We start from the raw sequence: 24,061 nt of genomic DNA on the forward strand, positions 1-24,061 counted from the left end.
AGGGAACTGCTTGAGGGGTACAGCAAAGGGCTACAAAGATGTTTAGAGGGCTAGAACATCTGTCTTATGAAAGACTTGGGGCTTTTTAGTCTAGGGTAGAGAAGACTGAGGGGGCTCTTATCAGTGCTTAAAAGGTGGGTGTCTAGAGGATGGGGCTAGTCTTTTCCTCAGTGGTGCCCAGTGACAGGACAAGTGGTAATGGGCACAAAGTTGAACGTAGGAAGTTCCATCTAAACATGAGGAGGAACTTCTGTACTTTGAGACTGGTAGAGCACTGTAACAGGCTGCTCAGAGAGGTGGTGGAGTCTCCATACCTGGAATCATTCAGAGCCTGCCTGGACACCCTCCTGTGCAGTCTGCTCGGGCAAGGTGCTTGAGCTAGATGATCTCCAGAGGTCTTTTCCAACCCCTGTCAGTCTGTGAGCTCTGTGATTCTGTGTCTTGAGTGCTTTACTTCTGTTTTTCTGGAAATAAGATGTCAAAGGTCTTCCTGAAAAACAGTTTTAAAAGCTCCTGCAGCTGTGAAAGTAGAATGTACAACGATTTCTGTAAGCATTAGGATTGGTTCATTCCTGGATTTTTAGAGTGTTGTCTATGCTCCTAGAAGCTATTATGTTTAGAAGCACTTTTTATTTTTCTGCTTACTTAAAAATATAAAATCTTCACTTAAAGACTCATTGAAACAGTTGGAAAAGACCTTTAAGATCGTTGGGTCCAACTGTTATTTGATGCTACTGAGACCGAGTCTGGTGCTAAACCATGCCACTCAGCACCACAACGGTGCATCTTTTAAACATCTCTGTGATGTTGTTAAGAATGATAATAAAGAGATGCTATTCTATTGAAGATTCCATTTGCTGCTTTTTGTTCTGTGTTTATAATGGGAATAGAGGACTTTTGGTATTTTTATTTTAAAACAGTAGATGTGGACAAAGTAAAAGCTGATGATTGTGTATGTAGGTTTTGTTTGAATACCTAAAGTTCTTTGAAGGAAGTAAAAATGTTTTTGTTTCCCTTTAGGGTGTCTGCAAACCGAAGTGAACTATACCTCCTCTTTTAATTCCAAGCAAGATGAAGATCCCCTCTTCACTGCTGAAATTCTCTCATTGTTACTTTTCTAGAAGATCTTGCTTCATGAACTTTCATTTCGCCTCCAGACCAGATTTCCCAAGCATTGGCTCTCTTACACATGCAGGGCACCTCTCTTACACAGTGCACTCCTATCATACAAAATGGATGCGTTCATCAAATGGTTTGAGGAGAGAGCTGTGCCAGCAAGCAGCCCCTTACCAGGAGATGGAGGGACTCTCTGACAGAGAACAAAGACTGGTAGACAGACTTTACAGTGGACTAATCCAGGGTCATAGAGCCTGTTTAGCAGAAGCCATTACACTTGTAGAATCAACTCAAAGTAGGAAGAAGAAAATAGCCCAGGTGCTCCTTCAGAAGGTATTATCCTACCACAGGGAACAAGAAAAGTTTAATCAAGGAAAACCACTTGCCTTTAGAGTTGGTTAGTCCTTTTATGTCTGTCCAGTAGTTGTTTTGATGGAATTGCAGCCCTCACCTGTTGGTATTACTGTTCTTTAATCATCATGGTCTGTACGCTTGGATCATTCATTTCTTGTGACTTGTAACCAGCCTAGTTCACTTTGTTGTGCAGTAAAGTCATGGCTTGAGCTGAAAAAATGCTTTTGAAAAAGCTCCAACAATTATTTCTGCTTCTGAAGGGGATGTTATTATTTGTTTGTTAGGGTTTTTTGTTTGGCTGGCTTTTTTGGTAACTGTTAAAACCTGAAATGTTAGGTAGTTTGCAGATTGTTACAGCTACCAGCTTCACTTAGGGAAGAGTGTAGTTAAGCAGACCTGTTTTTCTTCCTGAAGAAGGTGTTTTCTAGAATGCTTCCTGAATACCTTCTCCAGTCTACAAAAGCATGAACATATACCTTTAGAGCAGTCACTTTGCAGCCAAGGAGACTTGAATTTAGTTCTCATGGAAAACAAAATACTTTCTCCTTGCAAAGAGGTGAACTACTGAAGTATGTCATACTTAGCTGTCACCTCTTGCATGTGTACAAAGGTATTAAGAATAAAAATAGGGGTATGGGAGTGAGAAATGTTTGGTGCTAATCTTTGTGTGCTTTGATGTGCCTTATGTGAAATAACAGCTCTTCAGTGAAAGGGCCTTTGCTTACAGAGGCAGTAAATCTGAAAAATTCAGGTTTAGGATATGATGTTTGTAAAGTTCTGAAGAATAAATCAATATCAATACATTTATGTGGAGGGGAAGAAATAGGTCTGGATAAATCCAGTGTTACACTTCCTTGTGTTTATTGGTAGTGGATAGCATTCCATCTGCAGTCATCATGATACTGTGTTAAAAGAGGAATTGATATCAACTTGGTGGTGATATTCACATGATGTATTATTTATTTGTTAACAAAATGGTTGGTTTTTTTTTCATCTTCCTAATATGATTTTTTTTTTAGGGCTGTCTGGTCCTCCTGGTGCTGGGAAATCGACTTTCATAGAATGCTTTGGGAAGATGCTCACAGAGAGAAAATACAAAGTGTCTGTGCTGGCTGTAGACCCATCATCTAGTACAAGTGGTGGTGAGTGTGAATTCGAGTTTGAGTCAGGTTTCTAATACCTTTTCAACTGTAGAGAGTATTTCTTTGGGCCAAATGGAGGATAATTTGGGGCTTATAGAAGTAAAATCTTAAAAATAAATGTTGTATCAAGTGTTCATTTTATTCTCCACATAATAAGAAACTGGGAAATATGTATCAGTGCTCTGATTTTGTCAGGTTTCTATTTTCTGGTGTCCAGATATTCCCCTACAACGTTTCTGTCAAACTTTAGATTGCTGCGGTTTTCCCTCTCTAGTTGTATTTAGTTTCCTCTGAATGGAAGAAAAGAAGGACATTGATTTCTGCCTGAACTTCAGCAGTGGTAGTGCTGATGCCTGGGCAGGGAGCATGTGCTAATTTAGATCTAGAGGATGCTGCAGTCCACACATGTAGATCTAGCTGGGTTTTGGAACATTCATTAGCTCTCAGTAGGAATTTTTGGATTTCTGTTACCTGCTGGCTTTGGGGTCTTCCTAAATTTGAAAGTCTTCAAAGTTGTCTGGCTGTAATCTGTCACTCTCCAGTCAGAAACTGTAGGGAAATTACAAGTTGACTATTGACATAAATAATAGAACCTTGATGTTGGCCTTTTTCTAATGAGCAACTGCCAGGAAACAGTGTTGTTTTTTCCAGCTTCTGTGGTGTTAGATAAGATGCTGCAATGTCTAACTATTTTAATGAAACAACCTTCCTCATTGCAATGACCTGTGATGAGGACTGACTGTGTACCTAAATGCATTCATTCAGGATGCATTAGTAGAATAGTAAAATATGATAGCAAGGCTGCCCCACTTAAAAGAATTGAGCACCAGTTACATCTCTTCTCTTTTGGGATATGCACCATGCGTGTAGATCTCGCTGAATCAGATGTAAAGAGGGAAGGCAGGGGTGCACACCAGCTCCTTAAAAACCCCACTGTCAAACATACCAGAGTCATAAGGCAGAAATTTGTTGGAAATAGCAACACAATGAAATCTTTGCTTGCTGTGTACAGGCCTCAAAAAGCTGTTTAGCAGTGGTAGGATTCATTCTGAATTGGAGAAATTCTTCATATTTGGTAGCAGTAAGGTCTGCTTATCAGACCTTTCCAGCCTGTGGTGAGCAGAGCAACCAATCAGTAACTTCTAGTCCTTAGCAAAGTCTTGAGCAACTGTCATTGAAGTACTCTTGTGACTGCCATCATCTGAGAGATCTGTCTCTTTTCATTGGCTGGGGGGGAAGTTTGGCTGGTTTGCATTTTGAAGTAATGTAACATTAAACATTTCAGGTTCTCTCTTGGGTGATAAAACACGGATGACTGAGCTGTCAAGAGACATGAATGCATACATCAGACCATCTCCAACCAGAGGGACGCTGGGAGGTGTAACAAGGACCACCAATGAAGCCATTCTTCTGTGTGAAGGAGGAGGCTACAATGTTGTTCTGGTGGAAACAGTAGGTGTGTGCTTAGAGTTTTCCTTTAATTACGCTGTTGGGATGCCTAAATAATCTACACATGGTGCAGTACTGGAATCTGACATAATTACTGTCTGGAATGTGACTGAAAGTTTGCAATAAATGGTGACCTCTGGATTTAACTTTTTAGGTGTGGGACAGTCAGAATTTGCTGTGGCTGATATGGTTGATATGTTTATATTGCTGCTACCACCTGCAGGTGGAGACGAATTGCAGGTATTTGTCAGTTTCTCTTACTAGGTATTACCTGGGACTGGAAAGAGAAATCCAAGGCATAATATCTATGCAAAAAGTCCTTATCAATAGTTATGTAAATTACATTGCTACTATTGAAGTCTTTTCATTGTCTTTTCAATTTGTTGCACAGTTAGATCCTGATTTAGTGTCAAAATTTTACATCCTAATATTTCCATCTGACTTATTTTGGTATATTTACAATCTTTACAAGATTCTGAGATGTGGACTTGTATTATAGAAGAACAGAAATCAGTATTAAGAGGTTTATAAACTTGGTCATATTTTGGTTGACTTAAATCTCTACACATGAAATAGATTATAATGCAAACTCCATTATATCCATATTTAGAGTTCTTGTGTCAAAGGAGAGTAATAACTAGTGATGAGGGAGGCTGTTGGGATGACTCTTGCATGTCCAACACACATACACATGATTTTCAAAGATGTCAGTAAGAGCCACTAGAAATTAGCAGCGTTTTGACCTGCTCTTCATGATAAATCAGCATGTCACAGCCCTGGGCATTGGTGCTTTCTTTTCATGTTCTATTTAGGGTATCAAACGGGGTATCATTGAGGTGGCAGATCTAGTTGCTATAAATAAAGCTGATGGTGATTTAGTTGTGCCTGCACGGAGGATACAAGCCGAGTATGTTAGTGCTATGAAGCTGCTTCGCAAGCGTTCGAAGGTTTGGAGACCTAAGGTTTGTGTATTTCACTGTTGGGGGTGGGGTGAGGGAGGTTGTGATGTGGTTTGATTTGTTTTTAGTTGGTGGGTTTTGTATTTCTTTTTTCCTGCTGAAAAAGTCCTGAATGAGTCAGGATTGTCATGTAACTATCCTAATCATCCAGGCTCTTTTTAATAGGACTTGTTTAGTGTTACACTGTGCTAGAGCGTTAATAGTTGCTCTTTCTGTTCCACCTCTGATCTGGGGGTGTGCAGCATGAAACACTCTGCAAAGCCAGTCCTGTTCCCTATGATTTCTGCCCTGAGCTACCATCTCAGCACCAGCAGACATATCACTAACATCAGGAGTGGTGCAAACTTGTCCTGACTTAAAATGTCCCTTAAGCTGTTTCTCTGTCTTTTATAACACTGAAGCCTGTGATTATCTTTGTTCTTTCACTTGTTCGTGCATTTTCCTTTACTGCTTTGATCCCCCCCCCAGTTTCTCACATAATAAAAGTATTTGGACAAGAACCTCATCTACTTATATATGCAGTGTGGAGATTATTGGAGTTCTCATCCTGTGGGCCCTCAGTGCAGTGTTCCCATCTATTAAAAGGTTATGGTAAATGATGAAGGAAAAGGTACAGTACTAATTGTTAATGTGTGTGTATAAAATAAGCACGCGCATACCTTCACTTCCTTTATACACATATAGAAAGAAGGTTTGCTCTACCCTGGCATTAAAAATGACCCAGGGAATGAATTTTAAGTCAACTGGGCTGCTTGGGACTTAGCCATAATTTTGTAAGTTTTGGGTTTGGATCAGATGAGAGGTGTCATCTGATAGACATGACCTGAAAGAACTGTTTGAGACCAGTGAACTAAACAGGTTTCTCTTTCAACCATGGCAGTGTCTTGACAACTGGAAGAAAGAAAATGGTGATGTTTAGGGGCTGCATCCTATTTGTTAGATTGAGGAGAGAGAGAGACTTTCTTAAAAAATGTCCATTTAAAAGATCATGTTGTGTGTCAGAAATACTTTTAGCAGAATTAACTTCTAGCCTAGAAAGCAAATGCAAGAAATAGTTGAACCTGTAGTTGCCAGATTCTATCTACCAGAATATGTAACTCTACATTTAAGTAAATGAGCAACACTGTACCTTGGTAGCTGAAGGACTCTTCAAAATGATTCTCACTCAGACCAATAGTTGGACAAGACCTCTTTACTCCAAGTACTGTGGACCTCAGGGTCTGCTTTTACTTGGTAGAATTCCAGTGTTGAGATCTTAGTGTACCGAACTAACATTGCCTTATGCATTTCTTGTCCTGCAGTCTGCCTGTTGCAGTATTTGAATCCTGAAGCCCAGTAGTTGCTTGGCTTTAAAAAATTCTTCTGACTCCAACAGGTAATGCGCATCTCTGCCAAGACTGGAGAAGGGATCTCAGATCTGTGGGATAAAATGACAGAGTTCCGTGATCTCATGCTCACAAGTGGCGAGCTGATTGCCAAGCGGCGGAAACAGCAGAAAGTGTGGATGTGGAATCTCATCCAAGAAAATATGTTGGAACATTTCCGGAGTCACTTGGCAGTCAAGGATAAGATTCCGCTTCTAGAAGAAAAGGTTCTCAGTGGTGTCTTGTCTCCTGGGCTGGCAGCTGACCTGCTACTGAAAGCATTCAAAGACGGTCTCTAAGCATTATATTATACTCTGTCCTTGTTAAGTGCTTTATGTAAACATGAGCATTAAATACACTTTTTCTATGTGTGGATTCAAATATTTTCCTACAGCTGACATTCATGCAATAACCTGTCCAGTTCTCTGCAAAAGAATACTGTAGGGTTCTCTGTATGCCACGACAAATGCAGACCCTCAGAGATTCCTACAGGCTATAATTGGAGGGAAAAAACCTACATTTCCAAGTCTTCTATTTGTGCATGCCCTAAATCTATTGATCAAAAATACATGCCAGTCTCAAAATGTGACTGGGTTTGAGAGGGTGGGAGAGAAAGAGTAGTGGTGGTGCTGTTTTGTTCTAATTATGGGACCATCCTAGAGCAATTGACGCTGCAACTTTCCATCCTGATACAGACCAGCTGTTGCCAGTAGGGATTGCTTTTTCTTTCCTCACCCTGAGTGACGGCAAGAACATTGGACCCCTTGGCAGCACCTGACCACAGTTTTAGTGTAAATAAATTGTATGCATATAAATAGAATATAGTGGTGTCAGGTCCCGCTTTGGAAGCTAGAGTTAGGCATTGTACACTGGGAGAATGGAACTTTAGCCATCCCAGTTTCTAAACAGATGTTTGAATTCAAAGGCAAAATGTAGTTTAGACTTTTTTGTTTTCTAAATGCAGACCTCAAATGGAACAAATGTCATCCATCAGGTTTTAACAGCCAGTGTCTTTATACTAGAATAGTGATCTCTAGTAATAATGGCCTGAGGCTTTCTGATCTGACTTAAGGTTTTTGGGTTCAAGCAAAATTCCCAGTTGTGTGTGTTTGGGCTTTTTTCCCCCTTTCTTGTAAAAGATGTAGCTGCTTGCAAACAAAAGTTTTGGGCCTTTTGCTTGGTTGGTTTTATGTTTGTGTAGGGGTTTTTGGGTGGGTTGGTTTGTTTAATCTCCCTTGAGAATGAATTTGTCAGAATAATTTTCCTAAGCCATGATCTAGAAAGCAGAGGTCATCTAATACCTATTAAATATGAAGGGTAAAGTGGAAAGATGCTGGTTTTTTTTGAGCTCTGGCAGATTTTGTGACTCTTGTGGTTTGCATGATTTGACTGAAAAAAAACAAAACAAAAAAAGAAACCAACATGGGAAGTGATAGTCTTGATTTTTCTGGGCACACACATAAAAGGGATGGTGGCTTTAGTTTTAATTTGAGCTCATTTTCATCTGTTTGGCTTCCTCAGAAGTATGTATTTCACACAGCATTTTGAATTCTGGCAACGTAAGTCTGAATTGCTGAGGCAGTTCCCAGATAGTGATAAACTGGTTAAATCCCCTTTCTTTTTTTGCCTTTGCTTCTTTCCTAACTTTTTTCCCCTCTTGTCTTCCTTCCCCTCATCCCCATTGTTCCAGTGTGTTCCAATATAAGTTTATTATTTCCAGCTAGATCTCTCTGCTTCAGAATTTTGATCCTGCATGGGTAAAAATACTTTGGGCTTAAAAGCAGTAATCCCCAGGTATCTTTGCAGTGAAATATTAGCAGAGTGTTGTGTTTTGTGGGACGTGCAGTTGAGGCGTTCCTTTGTTAAGAATTATTTTGCACCAGTGTAGCTATTTCCCATCACATAAACTGTCAGAACTTCGGTGCTCTAAGCCCCTTGTTCCTAGTTCTTAAGCTTTGTATCCCAAGTGAGTAATTTGGCACTGCTGCAACACAGTTACCTAGAAGTAGCTGAAGGAATGTTAGGGGGTGGCAGAAGCGCAGTGACTGTGTTAGGATCATAATGAGTTGGGGGGGGGGGGGGGAAAAGTAGCACTGCTGTTTCTTTTTTATTTAAAAACAAGTCTATTGAAAATGATAGAAAGTGCCCCAAACCAAAAGCAATGTCTTCTATCCTTTCAGCTTTAAAAATTAACTGTGTTTTGATGGTATGTACTAGAAGAAATGACAGATGGAAAATAAATCAGAGAGAGTAGCAGCATTTTAACTGGTGAGTTCTCAGCTTTTTTGATAGTCCATTTGTTTCAGGTGACAGCTTTTAAGGGGACCTAATTTGTGCTTATCTGTTAGATCAAACCCTTATTATCATCCTTGCATTTGTCAGGGGCTGCTGTTTTCCTTGTCTGTTGTACAGAAGCTGTCAAGCAAGTAAAACAGAACCTGCTGCTTTGTTTAAATGATGGCTGCTCAAGCAGAATGTGTTTTATCACTTCTTCAGGATGTTTGCTGGATGCAGATCTGTCCATCCAGGCCAGCTATTGGCCATTATTATTTTCTTGTTGCTACTTTTAAAATACTAACTTAGCCGAAAACAGTACGGTGGCTTAAGCAAGTTCTGCTTTTCATTCAGCTGCATTTATTCTTAAAGCAGAGCACTGAATGAAAATTAGATTCACCACCTTTATGTGTTCATTTGTGCCTCATGCTTCAGTAGGCAGAGAAATACCATTACACTGAAAAGGGTCTTTGGAAATGGCACAATAGAGAAGGGTCCCTGCTTTGTTTTTCAGCGATTCCCCTACCAAATGAAAAGCTCTACTGCACAAACTATGACCTGAGCTTCATATGTCTGAACCAAATTCTTTATTTTCTAGCTTGAAAAATTTTGCTATGGCATGTTTTGTTGGAGTCAACTGCTCTTCAATTAATTGTGCAGTTTTGTTTATGTCCTCCTGGGCTGGGGAAATGCTTTGTCTCCAGAAAGGCTGCTTGGCTTTAGCTCTACTAGCTACAATTTAGTAAACAATTCTGTGTTTCCCAAGATTTTTATCCAAGATGCTTTCCAGCTCAGCATTTCTAGCTCTCTGGGATTGAGTGGAGTAGAATGCATTAAAACAGTCATTCAAGTAAACAGGCTGAAAAAAAAGGGTAGTAAACAAATCTGTTAAGTAGGTTGTTGATATATTCTGATGTGCTAGAGTAGTTAAGTTGCTCTCATGTCAACATTTAAAACCCCAGCTACTGCAGAGCAGTATGGGAAAATACTGTAACTTTATGAGAAAATACTATCAAGATTAAGTTTGTATCTAGAAGTATGATAAACTTTTAAACAAGTTTAAAACAAGTTTAAAAGTTTATGGGAGGGAAGGAATAAACTTTTCAGATACACAAACTTGTGTCCTACAAAGTCTTGCACTTGTATGTAAACATGAAACTTTTCCCCAGGTGCCTGTCTAACAGATGTTGCTGGTGTTACACAGCTGGAAAAACAAGTGTGGTGAGATCAAGTGATTTACCCAGGACTCAAACAGGTCAGTAGAGTTTAAGGGTTACAGTTCAGTAGTCTTTACTCTGAGCCCCATATATATTTACAGCCATGTTACTTAAGGTTGAAAAAATGCTCTTAGCAAGTTCATGCTCCCAGTGTGACTTATTCCTTTCATATCTAATCTCTCTGTTTTCAGTGACAGGATGCAGTGACCCCTTCCTGACTAGTGTTCTGTTGTAATGTCCTCCTTTAAGTAGTAGAAAACTTTCCCTTGATAACTAATCTGCCCTTGCCATTTGTAAATGGATTGTTTCCTGTGATGGCTGCTTGTTCAGTCTTCACGTCCTCCTCGTGTATTGTTTCTTTATTTGTGAAACCCATGATCTATTTGCTGTCTGTTCATGGGTCTTGAGATTTTTGGGCATGAGGTTTGAGCTAAAGGATAGTAGGGAACTTTTTTCAACCTTATGAAGTTCCTTTCCTAAAGTTCTCTTTCTTAATGTGACAAGACTCAGTTACTGACTTGCCCTGTACTGGTGTAAACAGACTTGTTCTGACTTTGCTTTTCCTTGCTCAGAGTGCTCTATTGCTTCCTCCTTGGATGCACAGCTGAGAGGTAACATTTTTTGTGAGTTAACATGAGAAATATTTTTACAGAGTTTAGTCCTATCATCACTGTTCCTGCTGGACTATTTTAAAAACAGAGATCATCTGAAGAATGGTTGAACAGAAGTTGATAAAACATATTTAAAGAAAAATTAGTGTGCTTCTCTGGAATTTAGGGTTTGGACATTCAACAGTGCATGAGGAACAGGGTTCCTCTTCCAAAACCTAGCTGAAATACTTCATGGTCATATTCCTTACAGTTTACTTAAGAGTAACCTACCCACCCCATATTAGAACATTAACACAATTTGTGGATTGAGAATAAAAATTTCAAATGCAAAACCTTGTAGGAATTGTGGTACTTAGAATGGAAGTATGACACACTGATTCTGTACCCTGTTGCCATACCAATGTGTGGTTCAGCTAAATTAGCAAACAAAGAAAAGGGAAGCTGGCATTCATACTAACCTGTGGAGAAAGTATGTTGTGGAACAGCAAGAGGAATGTCTCTTTTTTCCCCATGAGAGCATAAGAATTATCTTAGACAATTCACTGTCAAGCTGGTGTGATCCACTCTGTTTGCAGGGTGAGGTTTGCAAAACGGATCAATTCCCTTTTGGACTTGTGTGTTGTATGAGACTAGTCTAATGCAGGCACTTGTCCTTTGGAGCTAGGTGGTTTTGCTTGTGCTCTCAGTAGGGAAAAGGTAGAAGTCCTTGTAGCTGGAGTAAATGAGTGCTTGCTAAACTTCAGAACATATTGCAAGATTCCTGTATTTTTACTTAGAATGCTATAGCAAAGTGAGTTCCTGCTGTACATTAGCTACTCTGTCTTCATTTTCTCTTTATGGTTAGCTCTTTCATCAGTACAGTAGCATGAAAAAGATTTATAAACCTTTTTTTTTTCCTTTTGTTGCTCAAATATTCATAAGCAGGGATTACCAATATTTTTTGTTTCTTGTGCTGAAAGTGACTATTCTACCCTAAAGATTATAACCTGGAGTTTATAATCTAAAGACTGTTACAGCTTCAGCTGGCTGAGCTGACCTGCACTGTGGCAGACTGCAGTGGCTAGGGTTGCATAAGGTACATCTAATGAGCAGATACTTCCACTGGCTGTGGCTGTAGCATTACAAATTCACACTGCTGAAGCTTTCTCTCAGCCCTGAATCTGTGACAGAAAGATCCTGTTTGTAGTTTTCTAATTGCAACCAGCAGAAGACAAGACTAATGTTAGTTTTTATGACTTGTTGCTTAGCAGCACTGATCAACAAAAGCACAACCTTTTCTTTTCCTGTAACCTTGGTGAACCCAGGCTTGGACACAGCTCGCCAGCAGAACACAAAGATTTCTGAAGTCGTGCAAAACTGTTGTTCAGTGTCTGTTAGCAGTGTCTGAGGGGAAACTCTCTCTTCTTGACCTCTTTGTTACCTTTGCCCTTTAGTCGTCTTTGTGTCTTTCATTGAGCCTTAGAAGAACACAGGCACCATCCTAGGAAGGTGTGGAGGATGGGAAGTTTAGAGGTGAGCCAGCTGTGCTTGGATGTGTCCTGCCACTCGTGAAGCAAAGGAGCTGAGCTGGTTCCCAGAGTACCATGTCAGACCCTCCTCTGATGGCAGGAGAAACAGACTTCAGCCGTCACAGAAAGGATTATTCTTATTTAGTGAAGCTTTCTCAGTATTTTGCAGTAGACACAATATTTCAGAGAGGAAAGGGAAACTTGGGTACTTTCTTGGTTTATCCCTGTGGAAGGGATTGCACAAAGCAAACTAGAAGGTATATTGATTGTGTTTGAAAATGACTGCACTGGATGTAGATATACAGGTAATTCTCCTTTCTTTTTTTTATCTGTCCAAATCTGGCAAAGCCTCTAAAATGACAGCTGCTAATATTTGCTGTCTTTAGGACTCCAAATAAGTAGCTGAAGTTACCTTCTTAGTTTCTGGTTTACAGGAACTTTGGTCAAAATCAATAAGCTGTTCAAAACACTTTGAGTAGAAGCGAAAAAACATCATTTGGACATGGTGTGATGCAGAATAGCTGTCTGGTTCTTTGCAGTGGCAATAGAACTTGAATAGATTTGAGAATTAGTATTTCAAACTTTAGATAATTGAAATATTGCTCCCCTACACCTTTCCTTTCAGCTATTAGAACATTCTCCCTTCAGTGCTGCCATTCCCACATCTGCAACAATCAAGCAGACCATGCCCTCTGTACAGCAGTAGCACAACTAAAAGCCACTGAGTGTTTTATTTCTGCACAAGATGTGTCAGTTATTCTGAATTATGACATGTTGAGTATGGAAGTCCCAGTTTCATGCCTTGCAGAGTGCACATGGCTTTCAGATTAGCTGCTGACTCTGCTCCACACACACAGAGTTCTCTGCTGATATTTGAAATGCTAACTAACATCTCTCCGTACCCTGATGCATGTGCCTAAGTGTGCTAGAACAGGGGTCCTGGAGTACAGGCCAGTTGAGTTTTGTCCCAGTAGGAGAGGCAGTTTTCCATTTTGGGGATAGTAAATTCCATGTGCAATGAGACAAGAAATTTCAGAGGGAAACAGTGATAATTAAAATAATCTTGTTTGGTACACTGCCAACTCTTTCTTCTTAGAAAACATCGCTCTGGAGACATACACAGATGCTGTAAATGAATCAAGTCTGGATAGCTCTCATTTAACATTTTGAACATGTATCCCTTGGTAGGCATCTTAAGTACAAGACATTTCTGTGGGACAGTTTGAGTGGTTTTGGTTTCATAATGTTTCTTTTTTTATTAGCTGCTGCTTGAGATTAAGTCTGGACTAACTGATCCTCAGGTTAGTGTCGCATTTCCTCATGTAGACAGCATCACAAAACTCATCCCCAAAGAGAAGACTTTAACAAACAAGACTTGTATAGCTTATGAAGAAAGATAATGCTTTGAAAAGCTGAAAGAGAGTTTTAAATATTGCCCAGGCTGGATAGAATTCAATGGTGGGCTTTAGTTTCTAAATTCCTGTCCTTACCTAGTGTTTGTAATAAACATCTTTGTTTGCACACCAAGAAATAGCAACAGAGAGAAACAAATTGCTACCAATAGCAAAGGTCAATCTTTCCATTCTGAAAATCACTCCTCAGGAAGATTCTCAGTGGCTTCATTTTCTAGGTGTGTTTTGATGAACCTGTGGTAGTGTTACACAGAGGAAACAACTGCTTAGAAAGTTTTGTTGGGACAGCACTGCTGGAAGGGCAGTGAGTGTGAGCAGGGGCCTGAGGGGAAGCTGGGGGAGGCTGCAGTCTTTATGTCTCAGTTGCAGTACTACTAGAGAGCCCTTAGATGGTGCCGTGCAGCAGCGCTCGGCCCTTCCTGCTTCCCGGTGGAAGCTCCTCCACGGAGTCAAACTACTGCAGGGATGCGTTGGTCACAGCTGAGGGTGTGCTTTAAGGAACTGGTGAAAGGGGTCCTTAGCGACTGCCAGATTTCCATGCGCTCTGATCTTGATTAAACTGGTTTTTCATTAGGTTGTTGGGTAAAAGAAAATCAATTCCAAAATATTTCAGGAAGAAGCTGTAGAAGCAAAAGTGACCATCACACAAATCAAAGATTTCTGATCAGGAGCTGAAGTAACCCCTTTGTTTCATAAGAGTTATACCCAACCACTTGCTCAAGTAATGCATATTCCTGTCTTTTGATTTCTCTATATCCATGGATCCAGAGCCCAGGTCTAAAATTCTGCTGTAGCTCAATCGGGAGAACACAGCCGAGCTGTCTCTGGGCACCGTTAATTAAGAACAGCAAATGCAATCTGTCAGTCGAGACATATGAAATATTCAATTCAAGCATGGATTTCAATAACTGCTATCATTTAGTTCTTACAAAACTTGAATCATGTCACACTTAGAACATCTGTGTCAAATCTATTGCCAATTATCTGTAAAGTAGAGTGCTTTTAAATAATAGCTGAAGAGTTTTTGAGGGCATTTGAGGATCGTGGTGGTGGAAGAGCAGGGTTCACCCTGGGAACTTCCTCGCACAAAAATAGGTGTGGTGGCTTTCAGGTTAACGCTTCCATGCTGTGAAACTCAGTTTGTTCCTGTAGAGCTGAGGATGCAGATTCAGGAATTTGATGCAGCTTTAGGAATTTGAGTTGTACTGTCAGCTACAAAGGAATTGAAATGGAATTTCCTCCAGCGGGACGAATCTCAAGCCATGAAGTTAGTTTTGTTTGGAATCTGTTGGATAAATTACCAAAGGAGGTTATTAGACAACTCTCAAACACTTTGTTAGTATATGTCTGCTGCTTTTGCAGGAGAGAAGTGAGATGTTGAAAATAAACTGATCTCTGCCCTTTGGAAAAGAGTTAAGGGGTTGGTTTTTTCCAAGCTGGGAGTACTGCCTTCCTCTGGTTGTGTCGTGTGCTGATGCACATTCCTGTTGTTTATAAGTGGACCAGATTGTTTCCCTCCTTTTACCACCATTTGAGGGGCTTAAGCCTGGGAATATTCTGCCAAAGCAAATTAAATAATTCATGTTTTCAGAATGACTTCATGTAGTCGGGACTTTTATTTACTTAGAGAGAGAGAGAGCAAGAGCTGGTGTTGTTACAGTCTCTGCTCTATTTTTTTAATCTCAGTAACTTCCTATAACCCAATTATTTTTTCTGACCTTTGAAATGTAGCAGACTGCATAAACTGAGTATCCACTGTGCCTTCTGCTGGTCCCAGGGATTTTCATCCTGCATGCTGTTATTTTAAGTGATGTGAGTTGTTAACATTACCCTGGATTCTGCTGGCATGTAGGTGGGAGCAAGTACTGAGCTTTTCTTTCTTGAGTGTTGAGAAACTCTGAAGCTGAATTCACTGACTAGTTAAATGATACTAAGTGGTGACTTACAGCCTGAAGCTAGTGGCTCTACGTTCTCACTTGTGAAAAGGGAATCTTGTAGCTCATTATATTCTTCCAGCTGCAGTTGCATTTCTGCTGTGTTAAAAGCCTTAAGCAGCCGCAGCAACGTGTCACACTGATCTGGCATTTTGCATCTGCAAAGCTCTGCTCAAATATTTGAACTGAGTGAAGCACTCCACTGAGCTGAGAGGCAGGGAAGTGTCACTGCAACTGTAGAGAAAAGAAAGAGCCCCAGAGAGGTTAAAGCTACTTTCCCTCATCACTCAGTGAGTTGATGGTGGAGCTGGAATTACAGCTCGGGAGGTTCCTGGCTCCTGCTACTCTGAAGCTGTGGAGAAAGGTCATTTCCTAAAATAGTACAGAAGGTTCCCATTTGTTATTGATAATAGGGCAACAAAGGGCTCTGGATGTATTAATAGGTCACTGTCTAATATCCTTAATAACACAGAATTAGCAACCTTGTATAACTGTCTGTATCACATTTTTCTGGGACAGTATCCCTTCCACAGTTCGTTTTGTCTACTCTTGATAGGTATTTTTGGCTTGGTTCTTCTAACCTAACTTTGTTTAAAGTAAACAGGGACATTTACACAGCAGGCATAAGCAGTCTGCCCATTAACAGCTACATTAAACTGCCCATTCAAGTCACCTCTCAGATCTGTACAGCTCCCCTGATGCCATCAGTTTGTGCTTGTGGGCCCATGGGCTGCAGCTGGGGCCCTTCCCTCTGCCACTTTGAAGCCACAGAGCAGAGTGCTGTCTGAAGAGAATATAGAGGTGATACAGACGGGTGAGGTTTGATGATGGTCCTTAGGCCTTCCAGGGAGGAAGGCAAACCCCATTCCCACCCAATGGACAGAGGAGAGGATGCTGAATGCTTTTGAAGGGATTTTCATTGAGGGTTAGTCCTAACCATTCCTCAGATGTCCCTGAGGCTGTGGTATCTGTTAGGTATTTCTGGATCTTACAGATTCATTTACTTTTTAAATCTGTCTTTGTCTTTTATAAAATGCTGTTGATGTTACTGGCTTCAGCAGTGTGCTGACTGAAGCTTTCTGTTTCTTGTTTTTTCTCTAAGGAATTATTTGAACTGCTAGGTTACTTAGCAAATTCAGATTAGTCACTGACTGGCAACTATGAAACTTGACCTTATTTTTCTACTGAGCACATAGACCTACCCATCACCAATTGAAAGAAGAACAAAATGGTATTTTCACTTAGACAGCTCTGAAAGATTGCAGGGCATAGTGGTGGGAAGAACAGCATTCACAAAACAAACAGTTATCAAATCAATTTACTCAGCCTTGTTTTAATTTGAGTTTGGATAAAGCATTTCAAAATGGAGGTGGAGCCAAAATATTATGTAAGGCAAGTTAAGCAAGCAGAGCATGTGTAGCACACAGAAATGGCAAGGGTGCTGTTCTCATCTTTACATCTGCAGATACATGGACTTGAATTAACAAAGCAATAGGAGCTTTATGTGCTGCATTTACTTTTTAATGCTTGTTGGTTGAAGTAATTGGATCTATTGTTGTGGGCACTGGGAATGCCAGCTTGGCTCTTGCAGTCACTGACTTGTGAACATGACCTTCTGGAGGTCAAACACTGGAGAGCTTGCTCTGTTGAATTCTCAGAGGTACCAGTCATAGCAGTTATTGCTTTGAAAAAAGCAACATAAATATTCCCTGTTCATATCTAGTTTGCTGTTTCTACTGACTTGTGGTATGGTTTTCTGGTGTTTGGGTATTTTTTATTAATTAATCTCTTTAACTCTTTTCAAGAGGATTCAGATTTTTTTGAGTTTTATTTTTAAACCACATTTGAGTTTTCACCACTGGTGTTGGTTAAATAACTGATCAGAGACTGAAGTGTAAATGTTAGTCAGTGGTGTTAAGTGATATTTTGGTACATGATCAGGCATCCTGCTTTCATTCTTCCTGGTGAAAAGTCAGCCAGACATAGTCAAACATACCCACACAGGACAAACTGTGTACTTCCAGTGAGGGAGAGGGAAAAAAAATAATCTCTTCTGACTGATGCCAAATGATTCATGGTAAATGCTGATGGCTACATAATTTCAGTGTTGAGTACGTCTGCCTTCCCTGCTAGGGAACTCCAAAGAGACTTGAGTAAAGCACCCTACAAACAAAAGCCAAATGGTCTCCTTGGAGTCTCTCAGTTCATGCTCCTGGGCTTGCCTTTTGGGCAGTGCAATCCTTGACTTCTTGTGGCAGAAAATGAGGTTTCAAGGTCTATGTGCTTCATGTTTTCTGGCACCAGATCCTTTTGGAATTAATCCTTTCCAAGAGTTAAAGTGAGTTGCTGTCAATCCTCAACTTTCATCCTACAAACTTGTCAAAACATACAATATTTTAACACCACATGTGACATGAAACGAGCCCTAGATGTTGTGATCCATCACCAGATCTGCTGGGCTTGGAGCAAAGCAGTGGTGATTAAATTGCTTCCTGTAAGGCTCCTGAATGGTTCAGATGCAGATAGTTGGACTTCTTCAGGACTTCTTTATCTCTTCCTCAAAAACCTACCAAGACACAGCTATCATGTTGCCCCTATCAAAGATTCAATTTGAGCTGATTTGAATGTTTAGGTTTTTTGTCTAAATCCTGGTGAATAGCCTTCTTGCACCACACTGCTGCTAAAAATGCTCACATTCCCAGCTGAAATCTGTATGTGCTCTTTGGGATCTGTGGGTAGGCTTCCTCTGCCTAGGTAGTAGTGATATTTTTCTGGAATTAGGAGAACTTAGGCCTTCTTAAAACTGGGCTTGTATTTACAACAGATTTCAGAATTTATATGTCTTGCTGGGAAGCCTTTTTTTTTTACTCTGCTGCTCTCTGTCTTGGGCAGGACAAGCAGCACACTGTATATCTGCCTGCACTTGTGTGGAACTGATGCAGTGCACTGTGTGGTGTGCTCGGATTTACAGCCAAGGTAAAAGGAACAACCACTTGTTACCATCTGGGTTTTTTTCCCCCTCCTCAGTATGTCAAACTGCTCTCTCTTCCTTCAGAAGTGTGTTGGGCTACTCAGAACCAGGGCAATGTGCTAATGAAAATGGTGAGCAGAGTCCTAAGTCCACTGCTCCAGGTCTCATTTTCTTCTGGGTTCTGCATTTCTGACTTGGTTGTGACCAGGGCTTTTTCACTGCTCTGTGATGAGCAGGAGCTACTGAGGTTATAACAGGTTTTGCAGCTGGAGGAGAGAAGATGCAGAGCTGGCAAAATCAAGACTTTCAGCTGTTGAGGGCATAACTTCGTTTGAGACCTGTTTCTGGTTAAGTATCACACAGAATCACTGAATGGTGGGGTTTGTAAGGGACCTCTGCAGATCATCTAGTCCAACCCCCCTGCTAGAGCACAATCACCCAGAGCAGGTTGCACAGGAACACGTCCAGGTGGGTTTTGAAGTTTCTAGAGAAGGAGGCTCCACAACCTCTCTGGGCAGCCTGTTCCAGTGCTCTCACTCTCAATGCTATCACTCTCAAAGCAAAGAAGCTTTTGCAAAGTCCCTCTCTTTCATTTTCTTCCACACAGTGTCTTTCCAGCACTGTTTTCTGACCTATTTTGGCAAAGGCTGACAGACCTCTCTCTAGCCTGAGAGGGCAGATTGCAGTCCTAGCAGTAAGAGAAACCTGACAGATGCTACCCTCTTCACTAGTGTCAGATGTGAGAGGGGAAGATGCATTTTTCACTTGCAGTTAGAAAAGGATTCATGCCCAAATCCTGACTGTTTCACTTCAAAAGATGCTGAATTTCTATCATGCATCTGAGTGACTGTGGTGTCACAGCATGAGGTCTTTATTTGTAGATGTGTATAAACAAAATCAGTCTTCCTCAACAAATGATCATATTGTATTTTAGCAAAAACTGAAGGATCTGCAGTCCATTAGTTCTGGAGTTAATCAGTGAGTTTGAGTCTCCAGAAGGAGCATGCCTGGTTCAGAAAGTCTTGTTTGGTTTAATTTGGCTGCTGACATAGGTTGTCTGTGGTTTCTTCCTGGGGGCAGGGGAGGGGGAAAAAAACAACCAAAACCCAAACCCAAACTCACCACCGAAAGTCACTGCACTGTGGTGTTTAGTGTGCTTGCAGTATTTAATGTTTCTAGTGAAAGAAATCCTCTTGTTTTGAGGGGACATACAATATGGTGTCAGCACAGACAGGGTCAGGTGTGCAGTCAGGGGAGGAGGATGGATAATCACTAAACCAAGGTGTTCCTCTGGCATTGTGTGTGCAAGGAAGAGGGCTGATCAGTGGAAGCGGGTGCCCTGAGCTGCTGCATGGCTGTCTGCTGTTCACCTTTGCAAGACATGGTTTTGAATTATGCTGTAGTGTTTGATCACAAACAGGTAAAAAGAACCATGTTTTGAACTGGAGGTAGCTTGAGGTTAGCTTCCATGCCTTACAAATGAAGGGAAAAAAAAAAAAAGGTTGCTATACTTCAGGGGCAGCCTACAAGCCATGCTGGCTGCAATCCCTATTTCCTAGTTGGCCTGCATTAATCTGTTTTCTAACACCTCTCATGTCAGGCTCTGTCAGGGCACAACCATACTGAGCTCAGTGGTGAGCAAGTGCTGGGTTTGGGTGCTCCCACAGCTCTTTGGTTAGAGTCTCTCCGTTCATGGAGAGTTTTCTTGCCAATCTTAGGTGCTACCACCTGAGTCTCAGTTCCCCCTTTTAATGACCTGATGACTGGGTGCTTGATTGTTCATTAGTAAAAGAAACTGTACTTATTATCAAGACCTCCATGAGATGTATCAGCATGGGAAACAGATGGGATGTGGACAGGCTGTTGTCCTCTCTTGGGCTGTCTCTGCCCAGGGTCCTAGAGTGAAACTTTCTTCCCCGCAGTTTCAGAGCGCTCAGCAGCCGTCTCTAGCCTGTGCCCATGGATTTCTCTGTGTTCTCCTGGGAGATCTTTCAAAGACCTTTGAAAAGGTGGAAAAAGACCTTTCCTTGAAGGCAGCTTTCTTGGCTACCTGTCCTATTTATTGCCAGGAAGGGGAAACAAGGAAACATTGGAATTCAAGCTGAATGCTTCCATGGGATGGTGTAAGATCTCAGATTCCACTTGACTGACAATTAATTGCATCATTGGGTGCTTCAGGTGCTGTTTCCTTTGATGTTAACAGGAAAGAAAGCTTCAGAAAGTCCCCTCCTGTTACTGGGCCTGTGATGAGAAGATCTGAGGGACTTAGCAGTCTTGCTGCAGAAGAAGAATAATTGCTTTGAGTTTATGGCACTGCAGCTTGTTACAACAAGAGGCCCACCCTGTGCGAGAGCGGAGAAGAGGAGACAGGGCATGTGCCGCGCTGTCAGCACTGCTGGGGTGGAGGTGCTCTGGCTTTCTGTGTTTGCACAGCGAATTCAGTGTCAGCAAAGGTACAGACAGCAGATCTCAGAGGAGCTGGAGGTAAACAGCCTTTCTTTTGGAGGTTTCTAGAAAGAGCTGCAGAGCTAAGGGATTTCTGTGAGGTCTGGCCTGTCATTGGTGGGCAAATGACTTGGGAGGAGGTAGTCCCTGGTTGTTCGGCAGTGCCGAGCACGAGCTTTGAACCATGCAAGCTTTTGGCAGGTAGGGAACATTCACACCAAAGGCTTCAAGCTCTGGCCTCGCTTTGGCTGCCAGTGACAGTTTTTGGTGGTCTGATTTATTTTTGTTGGGTAATTAAAAGTAAAATGTAGGGGTCTGAGCTCCTCTGTTAGTCTAGCCCAGGAAGGTAGAAGGGAAAAAAACTTCAGAACTATGCAAAAAACCCCATCCCTCCCATTTTGTTTTGGCTCCCTAAACATGGGGGATTCTTGAAGTCTCTACCACCAAATAACAGTCTGGATCTTGACAAGCTATTGATCAGGTGGCAAAGCACTAGCGACAGCACTCAGGGGCTTGTGCTGCCAATGGCAAATATGAAAGCTGAGGAACTTCTGTGACAGTGCTGGAATCAAAAATCCTGATGGAAAATATCCAGTTTCTAAAGAATCTCAGGAAAGCCTCCCTGTGTAAAGGCTTTTGGGAACCAGATTCAAAGGCAGTTGGTCAGAATGTAGCCAGTAGCACTCACTGTCAAGAACCACAAATTCTGCTCCACAGGAAATTCTTGTGTCTTTTAAAATGTTCCACTGGAAGAAACCTCTGAGCAGTCCCACTTTCTAGATTTTTTTATTTGTTAAAATTCTTCTTCTTTCTGAAGTGTTACTCAGGAACATTTACCCTGAGAGCTGGATACTGGCTGCAATTGAGGAATGAATGGGCCAGTCTGGCAGAGTCAACCTTTTTACCACATATGGAAGTGAACTGTGTGCAGAAGGAGCTTTTCATGTAAGTGGAGAGGGCCAGAGGAGGGTAACAGTGATCACAAGTACCAAGTGGGCTCTGCCTATGGCAAGAGCAGAGTGGGACTGTCCAGCTCAAGGGCCTGCAGCCGACAGCTTGGGAAAGGCTAATCAGGAACTCTGTTTGTAGTGCAACTAGTGAGGGGAGAATTTGGTGCACTGCAGCAAACAACATCTTTTTACCTGGTGGGTTTACATGTAACTTGTGGAATAATGGAGTGCTGGAGATGCAAACACATTTAATGGCCAGGTTTGCTACCAACAGGTCAGTCCTGCCTCTGTGTCATAACTACTTAGATCTTGGGCAGCCACGTTAGAAAGATACCAGGCAGCACCAAAAGGACCTTAGTTATTGAAACACAGTTTAGGACAAAATGTGAGTGGATTCCTCTTCTCCTGTTAAGTTCCTTGTTCATGAGTTGAGCTGGGCCAGAACAGTGGGAATGCCATTGGGGAGGGTGGGTGTGTCTTTCCAGGCACATAAGCTGCCATGACTCCTGTTTGCCCATGGAGCAGCTGGAGCTCAGCAGCAGTTGAGGTGATGTGTGGGGCTATTGAGCATGCTGAGCCCATCCACCCAGAGCCAAGTATGGCCAAACCTGCACACACCAGGGGCTGGCTGTGGTGAGCCACATCTGCTGCAGCCCAAGTAAAGAAGGTGCCTGCCACAGCTCCAGACAGTGGATAGCACATGTAGGTGTGTATGAAACATTTTGCAGTGCACAGGACTGTGATTTTCCTGTTCAAATTGGATGTGAGAGGAATTTTATTGTGCAGTTATTAGCTTTAATAACTAGTCACAGAAAGCAACAGTGTTTATCACAGACTGTGCCTATCCATAAAATATGATATCCCAATTTTGGGAAGTAATTAAGTGCAACCTTAATTACAGTTTTCTGGTCTGCGTTGGGCTGGAGGATCATTTTGCTGGCTCTGCCTATCTTAGAGAAATATCATAGAATATCATAGAATCAGTAAGGTTGGAAAAGACCTCAAAGATCAGCAAGTCCAACCTGTCACCCAACACCTCATGACTAGACCATGGCACCAAGTGCCACATCCAATCCCCTCTTGAACACCTCCAGGGATGGTGACTCCACCACCTCCCTGGGCAGCACACTCCAATGGCCAACAACTCTCTCTGTGAAGAACTCTCTCCTCCCCTCCAGCCCAAACCTTTCACCTTGAGTAAGAATGAAACTTGACTGGTGAAAATGCAACCTTACCACAGTATCACCATACAGCTGGATCTTATTTATTTTTAATTGAAATGTCAAGAGATTTTTTGGGGTTTTTTTTAAGAGATTTTTTGGGGTTTTTAAGAGATTTTTCTTTTTTTCTATTTTGATCCTTTCAGTAAGTTCTAGGTATGCAGTTCCTTCAAAATAGGTAGGTAGGTGTGAAAACATGAGGTCCTAACACTTGCTTGCTCAATATTCAGTGTGCAGACAGGCATTGCCCTGCTCACACCTGCAAACAGAGTGATTCTGGTACCTCTCAGAAGTGTCACTGGCATGACAGCCACTAATGTATGCAGATGACTTCAGAATCACACCGATGGAGGGAGCACTCCTGCAGCTGTTTATCTTCACTTCCATTCCCATGCTGTTTAATTGGGGGTTTTCTCAATTTCAGGAGAAAAGATCCTGTGATTTTATTGCTAAAACAACTGCTTCGAACTGTGATACAGCGCAGCTGTAGCCTGTGTGCTGGAAGGCCTAGACGTCAGCAAAGTGTTAATACAAACACACAGAGCTGGTCATCTTTGATTTCTGGGACTGGCACGAACCTTCATGGCCTTAATCTACCCACAGAGTTTGAGAGACCTTAGTCCCACAAGCAAGCCTAATGACTTTTTGCTTTCTCCTCATGCAACGCATGCTGTCAGTACCAAGCTCAGTGCACAGGGTGAGATGTGTGATGGTGTGGAGGTGCCCAAGGCTGGCCCTGTCGCTGCCATGCTCAGATCCAGCCCTTAGGTCTGGCTCTTTGGTGAGCTGGTCAGTGGAGGACATTGTATGGGTAGTGCTGCTGTTACGGCTGTTCAGGCAGGGAAAAGAGCAAGGACTGGAGCAGACTCATGCTGTTATTTGTGGCAAGATGCTTAAAGAGTCAGTGAGAGCAAGCTGGGGGAAGCATGCTCATATTCATCCATGCAGTTATGCACAAACCGGCTCTAAAGGCCTACTCAGCTATGCGTGAGCATGTTAGTTACAGCTTTGACACTCCCAACTGCCTTCCTCTTCAACTGGGTAAAATGCAAATTCTTCAGTCTAATGTATGAATGAAGCTTACAGTCTTAAATAACAGTGAAAGAATCAAGAAAGTATTTGTTTTGGTTTGGGT

At 41.7% G+C, this 24,061-nt stretch overlaps 1 protein-coding gene across 3 annotated transcripts; it reads left to right on the forward strand.

Moving 5' to 3' along the window:
- The first annotated feature begins 1,031 nt into the window (after positions 1–1,031).
- MMAA (metabolism of cobalamin associated A) lies at positions 1,032–21,592 on the forward strand. Of its 3 annotated transcripts, XR_008462857.1 has the most exons (9): positions 1,032–1,513; positions 2,490–2,612; positions 3,898–4,068; positions 4,216–4,301; positions 4,874–5,023; positions 6,396–6,675; positions 8,565–8,652; positions 9,828–9,913; positions 21,574–21,592. XR_008462857.1 is itself a non-coding variant. In XM_009896743.2 (6 exons), the coding sequence occupies exons 1-6, from the start codon at positions 1,072–1,074 to the stop codon at positions 6,681–6,683; spliced, it is 1,260 nt and encodes a 419-aa protein (XP_009895045.2). In that variant the 5' UTR covers positions 1,032–1,071; the 3' UTR covers positions 6,684–6,884. The 3 variants fall into 3 exon arrangements, 1 of the variants encoding a protein (XP_009895045.2); XR_008462858.1 differs by lacking the exon at positions 4,874–5,023; XM_009896743.2 differs by lacking the exons at positions 8,565–8,652; positions 9,828–9,913; positions 21,574–21,592 and having other exon boundaries at positions 6,396–6,884.
- The last annotated feature ends 2,469 nt before the right edge of the window (positions 21,593–24,061 follow it).

Source organism: Dryobates pubescens, chromosome 24 (genome assembly GCF_014839835.1).
Source record: "Dryobates pubescens isolate bDryPub1 chromosome 24, bDryPub1.pri, whole genome shotgun sequence".
Lineage (NCBI taxonomy): Eukaryota > Metazoa > Chordata > Aves > Piciformes > Picidae > Dryobates > Dryobates pubescens.